Genomic DNA, 21,988 nt, shown 5'->3' with positions numbered 1-21,988 from the left:
TTAAGACAAATTAAATGATGATAATACCAAAGAATTTGTGATTGCAATCATTTTCAGGAAGAAACTGAGTATTATCTGACAGAATTGCAGGGGTGTCAATACTTTTGGCCACAACTGTATATGGTAATAGCTTTAGGTCTGCATAAAAAAAAACAAAAAAACTTTAACCCAGCTATAAGAGTTACGATCTGGTCACGTCATCTATTTGTTACGGATCCAGTATTTAAAAAATAAAACTTGATTGGTTATCAACAGTGCAAACACAGCACATTTTGATTTCCGTTTAACATCTGATTTTGTTCCATTTCTTAAGAATCTGTTTAAGCTACATAAAAAAGTGATGTCATGTCTACCATGAAATGGCCATATATTGTCTACTATTGTGTAGACTCTCCTCTTCTGTTTACATCTGGGAGTGAGGAGACAAATGTCTGGACTTGAAGGAGAGGAATGCTGTCCCATTCTTGTCTAATGTAGGATTGGCTCTTCCCCACAGTCCTGGGTCTTTGCCATATTTTTCATTTCATAAAGCACCAAATGTCTTCTATTGGTGAACGGTCAGGACTACAGCGGGCTAATTCATCACCAGAACTCTTCTTCTGGGAAGCCATATTGTGATGGATGCAGTATGTGGTTTAGCATTGTTCTGCTGAAATATACAAGGACTTCCCTGAAATAGACCTTGTCTGGATGGGAGTTTATGCTGTTCTAAAACCTGTATATAATGCTCAGCATTGATAGTGCCTTTAGCGTTGTGCAAGCTGCTCAGGCCATAGACACTAATGCAGCCCCAGACCATCAGAAATGCAGGGTTGGGAACTGTGTGCTGATAAAAAGCTGGATGGTCCCCCTCCTCATTGGTCCGCAGGACACTGTCTGAAGTTTTGATTCATCTGACCATAGACCAGTTTTCCATTTTGCCTCAGTTCATTCTAAAGGAGCTTTGGTCCAGAGAAACTGGCAGCATTTCTGGATTGTGTTGTTATACAGCTTCTTTTCATGACAAAGCTATAAACTTGCATTTGTGATCTGAACTACAAACTGTAATCACAGACAATAATTTGTGTAAGTATTCCTGAGCCCAGGCAGTTTTTTGCACAAGCGAATCATGCCTGTGCTTAATGCAGTGCCGCCCGTGAACCCGTAGATCCCGCGCATCCAATACTGACCTTCAGCCTTGTCCCCTGTGCACATGGATTTCTCTAGAATCTCTTGATATTATATAGTGTAGATCATAGGATCTTCAATTTTGCAATTTGACGTAGAGGAATATTTTTCTGAAATTGGTCCAAAATTGTTAGACGTATCTGTAGAAAGGTTGGTGAACCGCTGACCATTGGTCATCAATGTTCAAGTAGTGGACAAACTCTTCAACTGAAACCTGTCCCTTCACCGGTTTTCATTGAACCACTTACTTTTCCAGGTGTTTGTTAACCCTGTCCCAACTTTTTGAGATGTGAAGCTGCCATAAATTTCTAAATGAAATGTGAAAATGTGTAACTTTCACCTTCTGATGTGTGCTCTATTATGAACACTCGTAAAATATGGCCATAAGATTTCCAAGTCATTGCATTCTTGTTTTGTTTACATCTTACCCAGCCTCCCAACTTTTTGGAATTGGGGTTGCAGTTCTATCATATCCATTTCACCCCATTTTCCTCACAACATTTACCTTTTATACTACTAAACATGCTTTCCACTAAACACCCACAATTTCCTGTTTATATCGTTAATGCTTTCAAGCAAAACAAGACTTTCACTTCAACGAGGAGAATTTCCTTTGAGAATTTAAGTCTTATGATCAAGGTCACTAAATTATAGCAATTCTTCTGACTTGTGTGCGTATTAGAAAAAAAACAAATTCTTTAGAATTATGTGAAATATGTTTAAGATGCAACGGTTTAGGAAATTAAACTCTTGTATGGACATATCCAAGGCTTCCAGTTTTCAGTAAATTAAATGTATCATCTCTTCATTTAGTGCCTTTATTATTTTTGCATCCATCCACAATTTTTCAGTTCCCTAGAATTAGATGTCCAGCCCTTACGGTATAATTGATGGATTGAAGATTTCTAGCCTTCTTTATGTTTAATATATAACATGGCATAACTTAAAGGGAAACGGCCAGATTTTACTACCAGAAACCAAACACAACAACATTTGCTCACTGTAATCCAAAATCAATATCTTCATTTTTGTAATCCTTCTTGACGGTGCCGGTGTCTGGAGACTTCTGTCATTTTTACCAGTGCAGGTTATAAAACAGCTGTGACCTGAAAAAAGTTACCTCTCCGCTTTTAGTGTTTTACATATAAAAAAAATCCTGAGCAAGCTTTATTTGATGACATCACCTTAGGGCAGGAGCACATTTTTTAGTCGGAGTGCAATCTGAAAAAACATCGGATTGTAATTGGAACAATGTTATTCTATGGGCTAGTGCACATGTCCGATTTTTTGCTTGAAAAGAGCCAGTCCAAAAAAAAAAAAAAAAAAAATCCCAGCTTGCCCCAGTTTGATCCAATAGGCAACGAGTGCGTGGAAATCATCGGACTGCCCTCAATTGACATTCCGCTCATTTTCACAATGGAGAAGGTGAAGAAACTTTGTTCTCCATCTTCTCCCTAGTGTTCGCTCATCCGAGAGAATCCGATCACACTATGACGACAGCGGGATCAAATTCTGATCAGAGTTTGATTAGAGTCTCATTAGCGTAATCGGCCAGATTCGAGAATCCACGACTGTCTGCACCAGCTCTTATCAGCCAACATAGCATGAAAGGGTTCATTGTGGAGAGGTCTGTGGCGGCCCAAAATGTGGAGGAGTTGGTCATAGTAGCCAAGTCATATCAGGAAGATTACAGCTAGATTATCTGATTGGTTATTACATACAAGTCCTAATTTCTTGTCTGCACCAGCAAGGCCCAGTATGTCTGTCATTACTGTGCCCAGAAGAACAACATGTCAGTAATAGAGAACAACTACAGACAAGTTTATCCTGATAACGGTTTACAAATGAGGTGAACTGTTGAAATGTTCAATTTACCTTGAAATTCTTACCTTTATTAAGGCCTGCTTATGGCTTTCACGCTTCCTCTCTTCCTCTTTTCTTGCCAGAACAGATGCGGTACGCCTTTCTTCTTCCTAACAGGACAAAACATTTTTTTATTTTATTATACCAACAAAATGTAACAGAGAAGCAACCAATTCATAACAACCTCAATTAACTCCACATTTTTCTATGTGACAAACTGATTCAGGTTTTTACTGTACTGAAAAATATAGTTTTCATTTACGTTGGATCCATCACCAGATTTCACAATACATATTACTAAATATCTTTTATACCTGATGGGGCTGGTGTTCTTACTTTAAGGCTACGTGCACACGTGCAGAATTGCCGCGGAAATTTCCGCAGCAATTCCGCAACTCCTTGCCGTGGGAAATTCGCGGGAAATCCGCATGTGGAATTCCTGCGAAAAACTAGCTTTTTGCAAGCGCAATTAGCTTGCAGAATGCTAGCGTTTTCCAAGCGATCTGTAGCATCACTTGGAAAACTGATTTACAGGTTGGTCACACTCATCAAACATAGTGTTTGACGAGTGTGACCAACTTTTTACTATTGAGGCTGCCTATGCAGCATCAGTAGTAAAAAAATATAATGTTAAAAATAATAAAAAAAAATAAAAAAATTGTGATATTCTCATCTTCTGACGTCCCCCGCAGCGTTCCAGATCCTCGCAATGCTACCGGCAAGTCCCGTTCCCAGCGATGCCTTGCGACAATGACCCCAGATGACGTAGCATCACGCGAGACCACTACATCATCACAGGTCATTGGCGCAAAGCATCACTGGGAACGGGAGTTGCCGGGAGCACCTCTGAAGCCTGGGAACGCTGCAGGGGACGCCAGAAGGTGAGAATATCACGATTTTTTATTTTAATTCTTTTCTTAACAGGGATGTAGTACCCAGGGCCTGGGCCTGGAGGACAGTCTCCTCTCCTCCACACCCTGAGTACCATCCGCACCTGATCCGCTTACTTTGCGCATGGTGGGCATAGCCACATGCGGAAAGTAAGCGGAACAATGCATTCCTATGTGTGCGGAATCCCCGCGATTCCGCAAAAAAAATGAGCATGCTGCATATTTTTCCACGATGCGATTCCGCCACGGAAAAATACACAGCATTAGCACAACATTGCGGAATGCCATTGTATTCAATGGGTTGCGGATTTTTAGCGTTTTACGTAGTGTTTTTGCGGCGAAAAAATGAGGCAAAAACACTAGAAATCAGCGCGTGTGCAAACAGCAAAATGAGCATTTTATGTATCTAACTATAAGGTGAGACTCTTCGGAGCAGTAGGATGGACACTGAGGAGCTGTCAATTAGGCCAGGTAGGTGAAGAATGAGTTTAAAATTAATCAGCCATTATCACATGGGCTGTCACACTAAAGCCTCCGTTACACACTGCGATATCGCTAGCAATATCGCTGCAAAGTCACCGATTTTGTGACGTTGTAGCGATATTGCTAGCAATATCGCTATGTCTGATACTTACGTCCGACCCGCTCCCCCGCTGGTAATCGCTGAGCGCGCGAGAAGCTGCTGGATCATTTCTCGTCGTCAGCTTCCTGCTGGGCTTCCAGCTGTGACGACGAGCGACGCGTGGAGCCGGGTGGGAAATCGCAGGATCGCCGCGTCTGACAGGTAAGTAGCGATCCCCGTCCCCAGCGATGTCGCTAGTGAGATCTGCCTGTGTGGCAGCTCACTAGCGACCACCCAGCGATGCACCAACGATCCTGACTGCGTCATATCGCTAGTCGGGATCGCTGGTGCATCGCTAGGTGTAACGGTACCCTAAGTAGAATAGTATTATCAGGTCTAAGATCTACTTAATAATGTATGCAGTTTGCATTGAGAAATCTGGTGACAGATCTGCTATAATGGAGCACATGTACAGCGGGAAAAATAAGTATCGGCAGTATATTAACCCCTTTACCCTCATGGGTGGTTTGCAAGTTAATGACCAGGCCAATTTTTACGATTCTGACCACTGTCCCTTTATAAGGTAATAACTCTGGAACGCTTCCATGAAACCGGGTGATTCTGACAATGTTTTCTCGTGACATATTGTACTTCATGATAGTGGTAAATTTTCTTTGATATGACTTGCGTTTATTTGTGAAAAAAAATGGAAATTTGGAGAAAATTTTGAAAATGTCGCAATTTTCCAACTTTGAATTTTCATGCCCTTAAACAGAGAAATATGTCACACAAGATAGTTAATAAATAACATTTCCCACAAGTCTACTTTACATCAGCACAATTTTGGAACCAAAATTTTTTTTTATCAGGAAGTTATAAGGGTTAAAAGTTGACCAGCAACTTCTCATTTTTACACCATTTTTTTTTTAAGGGACCACATCACATTTGAAGTCACTTTGAGGGGTACATATGATAGAAAATACCCAAAAGTGACACCATTCTAAAAACTGCACCCCTGAAGGTGCTTAAAACCACATTCAAGAAGTTTATTAACCCTTCAGGTGCTTCACAGGAATTTTTGGAATGTTTAAAAAAAAAAAAAAAACGAACATTTAACTTTTTTCACAAAAAAATTATTTCAGAACCAATTTGTTTTATTTTACCAAGGGTAACAGGAGAAATAGAACCCCAAAAGTTGATGTACAATTTGTCCTGAGTACGCCGATACTCCATATACGCAGGTAAACCACTGTTTGGGCGCACAGCAGAGCTTGGAAGGGAAGGAGCGCTGTTTGACTTTTCAATGCAAAATTGGCTGGAATTAAGATTGGACGCCATGTCATGTTTGGAGAGCCCCTGGTGTGCCTAAGGCTATGTGCCCACGTAAGCAGATTTTTCCTGAGAAAAAACAGACTCCTTCTCAGGAAATCTGCATTTTCTTCACATTTTTTTCACATTTTTGCACTTTTTTTGGTTTGGATTTTTCACGTTTTTTCCGGAGCATCCTAATACAAATGAAATCTGCAGATTTTCTGCAAAATTAATGAACATGCTGCGTTTTTTCCCGCGATGCTTTTTTTGCAGAATGCATTCTAATAATAGGATGCTTAATGTATGCGTTTAAGTGTTTTTGCATGTGAAAAACGCTAAAAAATGCGAAAAACCTGAACGTGTGCACACAGCCTTAAACAGTGGAAACCCCCCACAAGTGACCCCATTTTGGAAAGTAAACCTCCTTAAGGAACTTATCTAGATATGTGGTGAGCACTTTGAACCCCCAAGTGCTTCACAGAAGTTTATAATGTAGAGCTGTAAAAATAAAAAATCCTTTTTTTTTTTTTTACAAAAACGATCTTTTCGCCCCCAATTTTTTATTTTCACAAGGGGAACAGGAGAAACTGGATCCCAAAAGTTGTTGTGCAATTTGTCCTGAGTATGCTGATACCCTATATGTGGGGGTAAACCACTGTTTGAGCGTGTGGCAGAGTTCAGAAGGGAAGGAGTGCCGTTTGACTTTTTAAACGCAGAATTGGCTGGAATTGAGATCAGACGCATGTCACGTTTGGAGAGCCCCTGATGTTCCTAAACAGTGGAAACCCCCCAATTATAACTCCATCCCTAACCCCAACACACCCCTAACCCTAATGCCAACAGTAACCATAACCCTAAATTTAGCCTCAACCCTAACTTTAGCCCAAACTCTAACCCGAAAATGGAAATAAATACATTTTTTTTATTTTATTATTTTTCCCTAACTAAGGGGGTGATAAAAGGGGGTTTGATATACTATTTATAGCAGGTTTTTATATTTGACAGCTGTCACACACTAAAAGATGCTTTTTATTGCAAAAAACATTTTGAGAGCTATAATTTTTCCATATTTTGGCCCACAGAGTCATGTGAGATCCTGTTTTTTGCGGGACGAGTTGACGTTTTTATTGGTACCATTTCTGGGCACATGACATTTTTTTGTCACTTTTTGTTCCAATTTTTTTGGGATGCAGAATGAACAAAAACCATCATGAATTTCTTTTGAGGGTGGCGTTTATACTGTCCGCGTGTGGTAAAATTGATAAAGCAATTTTATTCTTCTGGTCAGTACGATCACAGCGATACCTCATTTATATCATTTTTTTATGTTTTGGCGCTTTTATACAATAAAAACAATTTTATAGAAAAAAATAATTATTTTTGCATTGCTTTATTCTGACAGCTATAACTTTTTTAATTTTCCGCTGATGGAGCTATATGGCGGCTTGTTTTTTTGAAGGACAAGATGACGTTTTCAGCGGTATCACGTTTATTTATATCCGTCTTTTTTATCACGTGTTATTCTACTTTTTGTTCGGTGGTATGATAAAGCATTGTTTTTTGCCTTTTTTTAATGGTGTTCACTAAAGGGGTTAACTAGTGGGACAGTTTTGTAGGTCGGGTCGTTATGGACGCGGTGATACTAAATGTGTACTTTTACTGTTTAGATTTTTTTTATTCAAATATTGATTTAATGATCAAATACATTGATTTGTTATCATTTTTTATTATTTTTAATATTTTTAAATTTTTTTTATCTCATTCCAAGTTTTACACTGTTTCCCACTATGGGACACTCATTTTGTGCATGCCATGTAAGCTGTCAGCGCTGCAGGGATTTGTCACTAACGTCAAAGACTTCCTGACATGCACTGTGCATGACAGGAAGTCTCTGAGCTCTGGTAACCCAGATGTCGTCATTACCATGGGAGCGATGGGGACCTCGCGTAATGCCGCGGGGTCTCCGATCCAAAGGCAGAGGGGCTGTTACAGCTGACAGCCCCCTCTTCCTGCTCCCGTAACGCTGCGGGGTTAAAGTGCTGGGAGCGGTCCGAGACTACTCCTGACACTTAGTGCCGGGTGTCAGCTGTGAGAATCAGCTAACACCCGGCAGCGTACTATTCCGTCCATGGGAATTAAGTTCCAGGACACATGGACGAAATAGTTCGTCCAATGGCAGAAAGGGGTTAAGTACTTATTTTCCCCACTGTATGTAAGTGTTGGGGACGTGAACATACTCTAACTGTGGTGGAGATGCACCTAAAGCTGACCATCCAGATCAGATGTTTGTTGGTCAAACATGGTGATTTCATCAGGATCAACTATCTACAGCATCTTACCGCAAAAAGTATTTCAGCAGTAGGGACTTCAGAGCATTTGCTAAAGTGACTAATGTTGGCGTAAAAACTGCTGACAAACTCCTTTTCCTTTACCCCTTCACATCAATACATTAGGTTACAACTGTGCATTGGGTATAATCTCTTGCAACTAGAGTACCTGTGTGTAAACAAGCGCACACTGTCCATACAGAGCGTCGTTACACCATATAAACTATAAATACATCAGTTTTACTACTCAATTAACAGAGCACTAAAAGCAGAGAGCAACTCAAATGTCCACTAAGGGGATATTTGTTCAGTCTTTGCGCTTTCCTTGAACCTTTTGCTGAGAAGGTGAAAATTTCCCCTTGAAACTGCAAAAAAAATTTTAAAAAAAAACAGGAAAATCTGTGTAAAAATAAAAGAGTACTCTAAATGCCAAAAGAATTTTAGTGTCAACTTTATTGGCCAATAAAAAAAATATATTTTACAACTTTTCGGAATCCATCAGTGTTTGCCACATTGGGGCACCTACCATTCTAATGAAATATAGCAAAAAATATCTTGCAACACCAAAAGCTTGCAAACATTTTTCTCATAGGAATATGAAACTTATTAAATTACAGGAGACTGATATTAGGGCATCTCTAAAGGTGGAGATTTTGATAACAAGGTTTTATAAAGGAGGCTGAATGGATATTTACACCCAAAACAGTGACTCCCTTTGGGTGTCACATGGACCCGTCCTGTGTGACACGACCCGCAGGCCGGTAACTAAAACAAGACACGGCACGTGTAACTGTCCTGTGTGATACGACCCGCAGGCCGGTAACTAAAACAACAAGACAAGGGGAAGGGAAACAGTTACAATGGTGGGCCCTGCGATAGGGAACAGGGAAGTGGAGACCTCCTGCACTCCCCTGAGTCTGTGTCCCTCACACTCCTAACGTTCCCTAGGCAGGTTCCGCACCGGGCGCCGATCAGGATACCTGTCACCCTATCACACCCTACACCTATCCCTTGCTAGGGAGCTGGGTGGTGCAGACACTGGCCCCACCGCTGTACTAATACACACCAGGGAAAAATACAAACAGGGAAACACCACTTAGCTTTGCTCTGTTGCTCTTGCTCCCAGCAACAGAGTCCACCACCAGAATGCAGCTTTCCTCCTGAATAGCCGCCACCAAGCTCTGTCAGAGCTGCAAGGAAATCCCCTCTGACTCCTTCCACACCAGGACTCTGACTGTGCTGCAAGGAACTCTCTCTAGCTCCTTTCTCCACCAAGGATGGTTGGAAAAGAACACTATCACCAACAGTGATTGCAACCACCTGAAACTCTTTTATAGGTAAGAGCCAGCAATCACACCTGCTTCATAATCACGTGCACTAAACTAAAGTAACCAGAGTGCAATGACCCTAACGGCCACCGGGGAAAACTAGAACTGAAACCACCACAGTGCAATGATCCTAATGGCCACCGGGGGCAAAACCAAACTCAAGCACACAGCTTGAGGAAAAAAAAAGGTTACAAGTGCATTATATCTGTCATGATCCAGCAATGATCATGACATTGGGTCTGAATAAGTCTATATCATTTACATCCTTTATATAAAGTTCTTCTTCCAATTAGAGTTATGTAGATCAGACTTAAAATATTTGGGTGGATTTTTTGACTTTGTACACAATTAGCATAATCCTAGAAGTGATTACCTTCGATTAAGTAGCCTTATTGTAAACCAATGTAATAACAAAGCGTACTCCTGTGTATGGACATGGGAAATGTGTTTGTTCTTATGTATATTTTCAATAAACGAACTTAAGAAGAAATTAATGGGAAGGAGGCCATCAAAATACAGCTACAAGGCCAAGCACCACGGTGCCCAGGAATCTGCCCGGGGCCGAATAAATGGTCATCGAGGGCCGTAAATGGCCCCCGTGCCTAACGTTCCCCACCCCTGTTCTAGTGTCTCGGTACTATTGTGACCGCTGGAAGCCTGGGTGACGTGATGACACATGACCCTGACGTGGCAAGACACGATTGGTTCAATGCCTGGAGCAACATGATTGGCTGGCTTGGAGGCGTGTCAGAATTGGAGGCAGGGACTAGTTTTAAAAAGGTCTAGTGTCCGTGCTGTCGCTGCGAGAGGCTCTTACCGCAGCCGGGAGTGAAAATAGACACTCATGTGTCAACATCCGTATGTCAGCATATGGCTATAGTAGAATTCAGCCACCTGATGTGCCAATCTAATATATTGTGGGGCAACATGCATTGAGGCGAACTTTACAGCAATGGCAGTTCTATATTAAAGGGAATTAGTCATATGCCATGGAATGAGAGGGGTTCGCTTTAACCTGTCAACAGGATTTTTCCAAGTAGACTACAGACATTGTCACGTTGCCGCCGTTATGCTGATTAAAATCATACCTGGGGTGAAGAAATCTGTCTTTTGGTTCTTGCATTAGTAATGATATGCCTGTGCTCTGGGGCGGGACTGTAGGTAGAGTCTTATTTTCCTGCTCTAGGCCAGAGAAACCAAGGAAAGACCTGGCCATAGGCCGCTCTGAACCACAAAGAGCCTGTCTCTATGACGAGGAACATGTGTGTGCTTTGAGGCGGTCTGTGGACAGGTCTTTCCTTGGTTTCTCTGCTGACGGGTTCGCTTTAAGGTTAGGTGTAAACATGTATTATAATTTTGTCATACTTACTGAGGTCCTTTTGAGGACCTAGTTACTGCACTAGCATTTTAGCCTGTATGAATACTATTGGAAACTGAGATTGGCAGTCTGAAAACATAAGGGGATAGCACAAACTCTCTTAGGGTGGTTTCACATTGGCGTTTCATGCAGCAGCGTCGGCCTGCGCACGGCCGCCGCAAAGCCCCACCCCCTGCCGTGCCTCCTCCGGTAGCTCCGCCTATGGGCGCATGACGCTGCATGAGACCTGTGTCCCCTATCTTTAACTTTGGGGACGCAGGCCGTGCGCAGATATGCGTTTGCCGGCGCATGCGCCCTTTTGCCGGTGCACCGAGCACACCAAAATGCAAACACGGTGCGTTTGGCGAATTTCGGTGCACCGTCAAAAGGGTGCATGCGCCGGCAAACGCATATCTGCGCACGGACTGCGTCCCCAATGCTAAAGATAGGGGACGCAGGTCGCATGCAGCGTCATTTGTCCATAGGCGGAGCTACCGGAGGAGGCACGGCAGGGGGCGGGGCTTAGTGGCGGCCGTGCGCAGGCAGACGCTGCTGCATGAAACGCCAATGTGATACCACCCTTAGTGAGTTAAATAAGGTATTGGTTGGATTATATGGGACCAATATTTCCTTATCGGGCGCTAACTCACTACTGTATTGATACATTAAGAGGGATTAGAGAATAATGATAAGATGATATGATACATGGGTGGCCTTTGATCCACCAAATGATTACTGAGAGGATATAGTGGATATATTCAAAAGAGCACGGTGACCTTGTTACTTAATATTTTAAACATTACAAATAAAGGTTATACTTTAATTTAGGAGTCCACCTGATCATTGATAGTGTTACAGAAGCAAGATAACTGCATAGACATAGTACCAGAAGCAAGTGTACTTGTAAGGAGGTGGCCGGTCCCCTCAGTTGCACCCTCTCCTTCTGCCATATGACCCCCGATGCACCTCTTATGTGCATATGTTATATGCCTGTAATGTTCTATGTATGTTATAGGTCTTGTAATGTACTGTGATGTAATGAGCATGTTTCCCCTTTAATGCCTGTCCAGTTAGGGATAGAACTAGTTAAATAAGGGGGCTGGACCTGCAGCCAGAAGGAGATAGGAAGCTGCTGCTTCCTCAGAACTGCCCGGATACATTGGCCAGGGCAGACGTGTATTACAGATGGGGCACTGCCAGACCCCCCGGATGGGAGAGGTCTGTTGCCCCAGGCTAAGAACTAAGGATCAAGGACTGAGAATTCAGGATCAAGGACTGCAACACGGGCCCCAGGACTTTGGAAGGGTCCCTGCTTCTGAAGGGGTTATCCCAGCACGTGGACTTCTGCAGATCTTCAGCTGCTGTGGGTGCAGCTGTGGAGAGTGCAGGGGGAGTCAGTTTTGTACTCTGTTTTATTATATACCATCCCTGTTCATTATAAGTTATTTCCCGTTGGACAATGGTTGCCTCTCGGACTCCAGTTTGCTTGGACTACTGTGGAAGGAGAGGGGAAAAGGTAATCTGTGTGGAAACGCTGTGTTGGTCCTGTCTATCTATGTGCAAGGGACCGGGGGTGCTCGCTGAACGTTTGTTCAGTGGACTCTGCTGGTGAACTGTGCCTTTAAATAACCTGGCCACAACTACCCCCCAGTTGCCCTTGTTTCAAACTATATAAAGTACCAGAAATGTACTGCATGAATGCACAGGGCCAGGCTTACAGCACAGGTGTGGTACCAGGGCCAGGCTTACGACACAGTGGTGGTACCAGGGCCAGGCTTATGACACAGGACTGGTACAAGAGCAAGGCTTATGGACACAGGACTGGTACCAAATCTAGGCTTACAACACAGGACTGGTACCAGGGCCAGGCTTACGACACAGGAGTTATACCAGAGACAGGCTTACGACACAAGAGTGATACCAGAGCCAGGCTTACGACACAAAAGTGATACCAGAGCCAGGCTTACGACACAAAAGTGATACCAGAGCCAGGCTTTCGACACAGGAGTTGTACCAGAGCCAGGCTTACAACACAGGAGTGGTACCAGAGCCAGGTTGACGACACAGGACTGGTACCAGAGCAAGGCTTACAACAGAGGACTGGTACCAGGGCCAGGTTTACGACACATGAGTGGTACCAGGGCCAGGTTTACGACACAGGAGTGGTACCAGAGCCAAGCTTGCAACACAGGAGTGGTACCAGAGCCAGGCTTACAACACAGGAGTGGTACCAGAGCCAGGCTTACAACACAGGACTGGTACCAGAGCCAGGCTTACAACACAGGACTGGTACCAGAGCCAGGCTTACAACACAGGACTGGTATCAGGCCCAGGCTTACAGCCAGGGTGGATAAAAATCAATGTTTTTTTAAAAAAAATAAAAAAAATAAAAAAATCGGATTTTTTTGATTTAAATCCGATTTTTTTCAATAAACTGCTTTTTGAGGAAAATATTTTACCATCCAAAGGTTCTTCCATCATGAGATAAAGCTGAGTTGCTTAACTCAGTAGAATAAAGGCTGTATATGTGTAACATTCACAATGCCATGCTCTTCCAGAGGTTTCTGTAGGATTAGTGGGCAGTTTCTCTCCTATATTATCACAGACGCTCGCTTTACTTACGCAGTTCTCAAAACTGAATTTGACTCCGCAGAGGTCCCAGCCTCTTCTTCACGGCAAAAATGTTACAACATGAACAGAGTTGAGAAAAAGACCTTAATCCTATTGTTCTACAAACCTATGAATACAGAATCAACCACTTCAGTGCCAAGTCCAAGAAGTTAGACAATATGTTTCTGATTGTTTGGAGTGGAATAGATCTGCACAACACAAGAAGAATGTGAATCTAAGTGTGAGGAGGAGGAAGGGCAAGCAGACAAGAAAAGGAAAATGAAACTTTGAGCACAATACTGCAGCATAGCCACAGACAGACAAGTCTGGATCTGTTTGTGTGTACGATCTGAGGTTTATTACATTCTTTCCTTATAATGGCAGCAGGCCGTAAAAGAGACCCATTTTGGTAATATTTTAATGAAGCTCCTTTGCCTATCGGTAAGGCAGGCATGCGTGCAAAATGCAAACGATGCAACAAAGAGATGCAAGGCCTGGTGGCGCGAATGAGGCAACATTATGAGAAGTGCGGTGATGAAAATGACCAAAGAAACACTTCTGAACAGGCAGGATCTTCAGGTTGGTAAACATTTTTATTGAATCCTATTTCTAAAGACTGAACTGTCATGTGTGAGAAAAATTATATTTCTTATTATTACTGCATGTTACTGTCATTTGGTACAGTTATGAAGAAAAACAAATATTCCTTTTGGGGCAGGGGCAGTGATGTGTTGTGTACAATAAGCAGAAATTGTATAAACAATAAAATAACAGCATTGACTTTTTTTGTTATGGGGAATTCATGGATTCTGGAAACTATCCACCTCCAAGATCACCATCATCCTGTTCTACAGTTTCAGAGTTATCCATCCAGGATAGTGCTTCATTAGCAGCAGCAGCATCATCATCAGACACCCACAGCCACATATCACCATCACCCAAAAGGAAGAAAAAACCTTTACCTCCTGGAACCACCATAGATAGGTTTGTGATAAGAACTAGCAGATTAGAAAAAGAGTTGATTGATGAAAAAATTGCCCAGTTTATTTATGCAACGAACTCTTCTTTCCGTCTGACTGAGAACCCATATTTCATTAATATGGTTCAGTCACTGAGACCAGGATACAGTCCACCCAGCAGAGCTGATGTTGCAGGGAAACTGCTGGATCAAGTGTATGACAGAGAAATGGAGCAATGTGCAACAGCTCTGGAGGGTAAAATTGTTAACCTAAGTATTGATGGGTGGAGGAATGTCCACAATGATCCTATTGTATGTGCTTGTATAACAACAGAAGAAGGTAAAGTCTTCCTTGCACAAACAACTGATAAGTCAGGAAATGCACACACAGCAGAATACTTACAAGAAGTGGCAGTAAAAGCTATAACGACATGTGAACAAAAATTCAAATGTCTAGTAAGCAGTTTGGTCACTGACAATGCTGCAAACGTATCCAAGATGAGAAGAGATTTAGAAGAGCAGGGAGGGAATACAAAGCTGCTAATAACATATGGTTGCAGTGCTCATTTGCTGCACCTCTTAGCCAAAGACTTAAGTGTTCCAGAAATAAAGGCTAATGTTGTTGAAATTACTAAATACTTCCATAATAATCATTTTGCTGCAGCAGCTCTGAAAAGGATGGGTGGAACCAAGCTAACGCTCCCACAAGATGTTGGATGGAACTCTGTGGTGGACTGTTTTGAGCAGTATATCAAAAACTGGCCTATTCTGATGACACTTTGTGAAGAAAATCGAGATAAAATAGATGGCACTGTCACGGCCAAAATCCTCAACATTGGGCTTAAGAGAAATGTTGAACATATGCTGAGCTTCCTGAAACCCATCTCTCAAGCTTTAAACAAAATACAGAAAAATAGCTGTTTTATTGCGGATGCTGTTGAAATTTGGAAGGAACTGAGTGAACACTTAAAAACAGAACTACACATGGACAGAATTAAATTACAAGCAGTAAACAAACGAATGGGACAAGCACTGACTCCAGCTCATTTTTTGGCAAATATTGTCAATATCCAATATCAGGGTCAAAACCTAAGTGCTGAGGAAGAGGAGTTAGCTATGACATGGGTATCCAGCAATCATCCATCTTTAATGCCAACTATAATAAACTTCAGAGCTAAGGGGGAACCATTCAAGAAATATATGTTTGCTGAAGATATTTTAAGGAAGGTCACACCAGTAAACTGGTGGAAGTCACTTACCGTAAGCGCTTGGATTTAGAGTCTGTTCAAGTAATGATTTCACTTTTAACAGCAGTAGCTTCTTCTGCAGGCGTTGAAAGAATATTCTCTTCCTTTGGACTCATTCATTCTAAATTGAGAAATCGGTTGGGACCCAATAAAGCAGGAAAGCTTGTTTTTCTTTTCCAGATTATGAATAGGAACAAAGAAGAAGATGATGATGATGACGACAAGTGAGCTACAGAGGACAGCAGGGACAGTAGTATTTAAGTTTTTCATGTGTCGGCTGGGCTGACAGTCTAAGTGTCTTAAAATATATATATATTTTGTTTAGCCAAATTAGTTAACAAACATGGATGTTTGTTTAAGCAAATAACTTATGCTGTAATGTTATTGTTTCAGTTGAATAAATCTATTTAAATTGTTATTAAAGTCAGGATTATTTTTCTCCTTCCTAAGTACAACAGAACAGTGGTGTCCAAATATGAATGATTAACCCATTAAACTGGGGAGAAAAAAGTAATATAAAAAGTGATTCTAAAAATCTTCATCTACTTGCATGTTAAAGTAGCAAGAACTAGTTTAGGTAGAAACTTTGATTTAAATCACTGATTTAAATCAAGCCTTACTGACTAGTGATTTAAATCGTGATTTAAATCAGTTAGATTTAAATCAAATGCACCCTGCTTACAGAACAGGACTGGTACCAGAGCCAGGCTTACAACACAAGACTGGTATCAGAGCCAGGCTTACCCCTCTTGTCCTCATACTGAAAAGAAAGGATCCACAAATAGATTAGAAAAAATTCAGCAGTAAGTAAATATAGTATGCATGCTTTAACCGTATATATTGTCCAATACTTTATATACACTAACAAATATTATTCATACTCAGGGATGTCATATCCACAAAAAAAGATGATTAGAAGGCACTTGTACTAATATAGAAAACGCTTTATTTTTAGGACCACATTTAAAATATTGCACATCACCAATTAGAGGAGTAAGGGGAAATAGACATACACATATGTATGGTGTGATCGCACACATAAAAAAGACGCACACATCCAGCACCTGGAGGATAATCACTGCTGTATATCTCCAATTATATGACTGAAAATATGGTAATTATCCAAAAGTGGATCAACCTCAGAGAACAACAGAGATACAATCGATAATATCAAAAATAATTTTCTCAGATAATATCACTGAGGTTGTACATTATAATCTCACATGATATAACATCATTTATAAATACCATATTCTAGATATCTATTTATATTATTAAGCATCCACCACTAAACAATGGCCACTATAATTAGCACACCTTGCCATTTTGTAATACTGAACATTTGTGGGACGATGCATAAGTACAGCCACACATCCTGACTAACCACCTATTTCACTGCCTATACTACCGCCAAAATGGCCACTATGTAATTAGAGAACAAAGCCCATATTGTAATAATTACCAGCGGTGATGGTCAGGAGGTGCTCCTATGCCTGGACAGCATGTCTGCCCCAACGCGCGTTTCGGACCCGCCTTCTTCAAGGGGCCTAGCCAGTATGTAAACTGGCATCATTTTATATTATTCCAGGGCGCCGCATATTGCGCCGTTACCGGAAGTCGTGCCCGCGGACCGGAAATGACGCGCTCCGTCCCCGAGGCAACCACAACGCCGTTATGCACTGGCGTCACACAGTGGGAGTGGCCGGGGCGGGCCTCCCTCACCATGTAAAGATGCCACATACAGACAAGGGCAGCGGCGACAGGGGGATAGGCGCGTACTGAGCTGGTGGCACTGACTTACAAGGACATAAAGCCCACACCCATTGTGAACATACCAAACCCGGTATCCCGACCAATAATATATAAATACATACAAAGTGCATATGACATCAACAAATGTCTATCAGGACAATATCATATATATTTGGATACCAAAATTCTTTCACCATCAATGATTATTACATATCAATACTAGCCTAAAAAAATAATAATAAACATAACAATAACATCATAATTATAGCTGGTTTCTTCATTTCTTGGCCAAAGTTATTCACCCACAATGGGCTGGATTATGTATAGTTTCCATAAATATATAGTTCACATTGTCCATCCTTATAGCTCCAAACTCTAAAATTCTAAAGAATTAAAAAAATTAAAAAAAAATTAAAAGTGGGAAACCACATAACATAGGTGTTATCCATTAACAGAACAGTACTTACAGGAATGGGGCATAACTAATGTTTTCATTGAGTCCAGATGGATGGACTGACCAAATTGTCCATATCCATCTGGACTCAAGTTGGGCCAATTTCCTAGAGATCCCACCCCCACGGATACCCGTCTCAACCATGTCGATACCCCTCACCCTGAGGAGGCTGCCGTCACAGCCATGATATTTCCTGAAATGGCGGGGAATGGTCTTTAATGATGTTATATCCTCTGCGGTCGCTGCCGCCTCAATGCCCAAAACATGTTCTCGCACTCGCACCTTTAGCTGTCTGGTAGTCATGCCCACATAGATCATATTACATGGGCAGACAGCATAATAAACTACATTTTTACTGGTGCATGTAATATATTTTTTTATTTTGACTTCCCGAGATCCGTCTTGGGTGCCAAAAACCTTGGTGCGATCCATGTTTGGGCAAGCGACACAGCGACCGCACGGAGTACTACCACAACGAGCCGCCATTTGATCTAAGAAAGTGATTACGGGTTCACCCACATAGTGGCTTTGAACCAGCTTGTCTCGCAAATTTCTTGATCTTCTGGCTGCAATAGCAGCTCTATCCGGCAGGAGTCCCGACAGGACCGGATCAGCTTTCAATATATGCCAGGATTTATCAAGAATTCTCCGCATACGTGGGAAATGTGAGTGATAATTTGTGACAAATCTCACTTTACCAGACTCCTTATTGGGTCTTGTACCATATAAAAGTGTATCTCTTGAAGAATATCTGGTCCTATTGAATGCCTTTTTAATCATTCGATTGCTGAAACCGCGCTCAAGCAACCTTTCTTTCAAATCTACCGCCTGCTTGAAAAAATCTTCATTAGTTGAACAAAGCCTGCGTAATCGCAAAAACTGTCCGGTGGGAACAGACTGGATAATATGTCACGGATGGGAAGACGACGCATGGAGCAACATGTTGGTAGCAGTTGGCTTACGGAAAATATCCGTTTGAATTTCCCCTTTATGATCTTTCTTCAGGACTATATCCAAAAAGTCTATTGACACTGGATCATACTTGTACGTAATGTGCATGTTTAATTTATTATTATTTACGGATAGCATAAAGGACTCGAGGTCTTCGCTGGACCCCTGCCAGATCAACAATATGTCATCGATGTACCGCGTCCAAGAAAGGACGCGGCACATCGGCGACGGTTGATCCGGCAGGGAGAGGTCTTTCTCCCACAGCCCAAGGAACAGGTTAGCGTACGCAGGGGCATAGGACGCCCCCATAGCTGTCCCTTGGAGCTGCAGGTAGAAAGACCCCTTAAAAACAAAAAAAGTATGCGTTAGTGTAAAACGCAATAATTCGATGACCAACTCTTCAATTTCCACAGGTAAATTGGACATACCCAGAAAAAATGTCGCAGCCCTAATGCCATCCTCATGCCTCAACGTCTCCTGTCACCAGCATCATATCGTCTTCTATTTGCAGACCATCCACTCGTCTCAACAGCTCGCCCGTATCTTTTAGGAATGATGGCAGCCCCTCCACTAGCGGTTGCAGTTTAGAGTCTATCCACCTGTTTACGTGTTCCAGGTAATTCCCTCTCCCAGATATAATTGGACGACCAGGGGGCGTCTGCGCGTCCTTGTGGACCTTAGGGAGTAAATAAAAAGTCGGGATAGTTGGTTCCACGACAATCAGGGTATCGGCCAATTCTTTGGAGATGCTTCCTGCTTCCCTTGCTTTATTAATAATAGTGTGCAGCTGTAGGGAATAGGCGGACAAGGGGTTAAACGTGAACTTTTTGTAACAGATCTTATTGTCAAGTTGGCGAAAGGCTTCTTTCTCATATAATTCCTTTGGCCATACTACCACATTGCTCCCCTTGTCTGCCGGCTTAAAAACCACATCCTTTAGGTCCTGAAGGGCACGCAGACGTCCCCGCTCTTCCTTTGTAAGGTTATCACCATGGATATACTTTGGAATTTCCAAAAATTCTTTACTTACAATTTGTACATAATTTTTAATTCTTTAGAATTTTAGAGAGTTTGGAGTTATAAGGATGGACAATGTGAACTATATATTTATGGAAACTATACATAATCCAGCCCATTGTGGGTTAATAACTATGGCCAAGAAATGAAGAAACCAGCAATAATTATGATGCTATTGTTATGCTTATTATTATTTTTTTTAGGCTAGTATAGATATGTAATAATCATTGATGGTGAAAGAACTTTGGTATCCAAATATATATGATATTGTCCTGATAGACATTTGTTGATGTCATATGCACTTTGTATGTATTTATATATTATTGGTCGGGATACCGGGTTTGGTATGTTCACAATGGGTGTGGGCTTTATGTACTTGTAAGTCAGTGCCACCGACTCAGTATGCGCCTGTCCCCCTGTCGTCGCTGCCCTTGTCTGTATGTGGCGTCTTTACATGGTGAGGGAGGCCCGCCGCGGCCACTCCCACTGTGTGACGCCAGTGCAGACCGGCGTTGCAGTTGCCTCAGGAACGGAGCGCGTCATTTCCGGGCCGCGGGCACGACTTCCAGTAACACTGCAATATGCGGCGCCCGGGAATAATATAAAATGATGCCAGTTTACATACTGGCTAGGCCCCTTGAAAAAGGCGGGTCCGAAACGCGCGTCGGGGCGGACGCGCTGTCCAGGCATTGGAGCACCTCCTGACCATCACCACTGGTAATTATTACAATATGGGCTTTGTTCCCTAATTACATAGTGGCCATTTTGGCGGTAGTATAGGCAGTGAAATAGGTGGTTAGTCAGGATGTGTGGCTGTACTTATGCATCGTCCCACAAATGTTAAGTATTACAAAATGGCAAGGTGTGCTAATTATAGTGGCCATTGTTTAGTGGTGGATGCTTAATAATATAAATAGATATCTAGAATATGGTATTTATAAATGATGTTATATCATGTGAGATTATAATGTACAACCTCAGTGATATTATCTGAGAAAATTATTTTTGATATTATCGATTGTATCTCTGTTGTTATCTGAGGTTGATCCACTTTTGGATAATTACCATATTTTCAGTCATATAATTGGAGATATACAGCAGTGATTATCCTCCAGGTGCTGGATGTGTGCGTCTTTTTTAAGTGTGCAATCACACCATACATATGTGTATGTCTATTTCCCCTTACTCCTCTAATTGGTGATGTGCAATATTTTAAATGTGGTCCTAAAAATAAAGCGTTTTCTATATTAGTACAAGTGCCTTCTAATCATCTTTTTTTGTGGATATGCAATATATTTGATGATAGGCATCATCCAAATGGATACATGGGGAGTATAATTACAGGTAATAATTGATACCATGTGTCCCAGTCATACTTGGTGGATTTGTATACTCAGGGATGTGCTTATACACATGTTCAACACACCTATGGATGCACTCATATGCACATACTCAGGACCCATTGAAAAGGTTGTTGTTATGAATGAGTCACCGAAGGAGGAAAAAACAAAAATACAAGTTAAGTCCAGAAAACCAGAGAGGTTGGTAGCTAGCGGATTGCAGACCCCTGATCCTATTCACACAACTAACAGTAGCCGTGGGGGGTTCCTACGGTGCCCTAGACCCCTCGTTCACAGCCAGAGAACTAAATAAGCCTAAAGAAAAAGGGGAAATCTAAACTGCCCCAGAGCAGACCCCAAAGCAATAGACAGCCCCCAACATGTATTGTCGGTGAAAAGCAGATAAAAACACAAACACAGACAGAAAGACAGGTTGAGCAAACGATGGGGCCCAACTAACTAAATAGGTAAGGACAGAAAAGATGCTGGCTGCAATCCGCAAAAAATTCTGCCAAAATAATGTCCAACACGTCTGATAGAAAAAAAGGCCCTGAAGTCACTAGACTTCAAAAACACTATATCAGCACTCAGGTATATTCTGAAGACTGAGCAAAAGATCAACTTGACCAGAGACAAAAATGGAGCTCAGCCTGTACCAACAAGGGCAGGCAGAACACAAACACTAAGTAAACAGACAATATCTCATGGAAAAATAAGAGAGCAAATACTTAGCTTTCAGAAGACAGGTACTGAACTGGTTTGCAAGAGCTCGGAGCAGAAAGGATCACCAGCACCCCTGTAGGGCGTCGGCTGCCTTATATCCACTCAGTGATTCCGGGTGTCCAATCAGGCTC

At 42.0% G+C, this 21,988-nt stretch overlaps 1 protein-coding gene across 2 annotated transcripts in view; it reads right to left on the bottom strand.

Annotated features, from left to right (window-relative positions):
- Positions 1–21,988, bottom strand: part of LRRC49 (leucine rich repeat containing 49) — a 303,332-nt gene that overhangs the window by 152,983 nt on the left and 128,361 nt on the right. For both annotated transcript variants that reach the window (XM_073586941.1, XM_073586940.1), the window contains exon 11: positions 3,057–3,140. In XM_073586941.1, the coding sequence (XP_073443042.1) occupies positions 3,057–3,140 (84 nt within the window). The remainder of the gene's footprint in view (positions 1–3,056; positions 3,141–21,988) is intronic.

Source organism: Dendrobates tinctorius, unplaced genomic scaffold (assembly GCF_039654945.1).
Source record: "Dendrobates tinctorius isolate UK_male_01 unplaced genomic scaffold, ASM3965494v1 ptg000097l, whole genome shotgun sequence".
Lineage (NCBI taxonomy): Eukaryota > Metazoa > Chordata > Amphibia > Anura > Dendrobatidae > Dendrobates > Dendrobates tinctorius.
The sequence above is the reverse complement of the archived record's forward strand: the minus strand, read 5'-3'. Positions and strand labels throughout refer to the sequence as shown.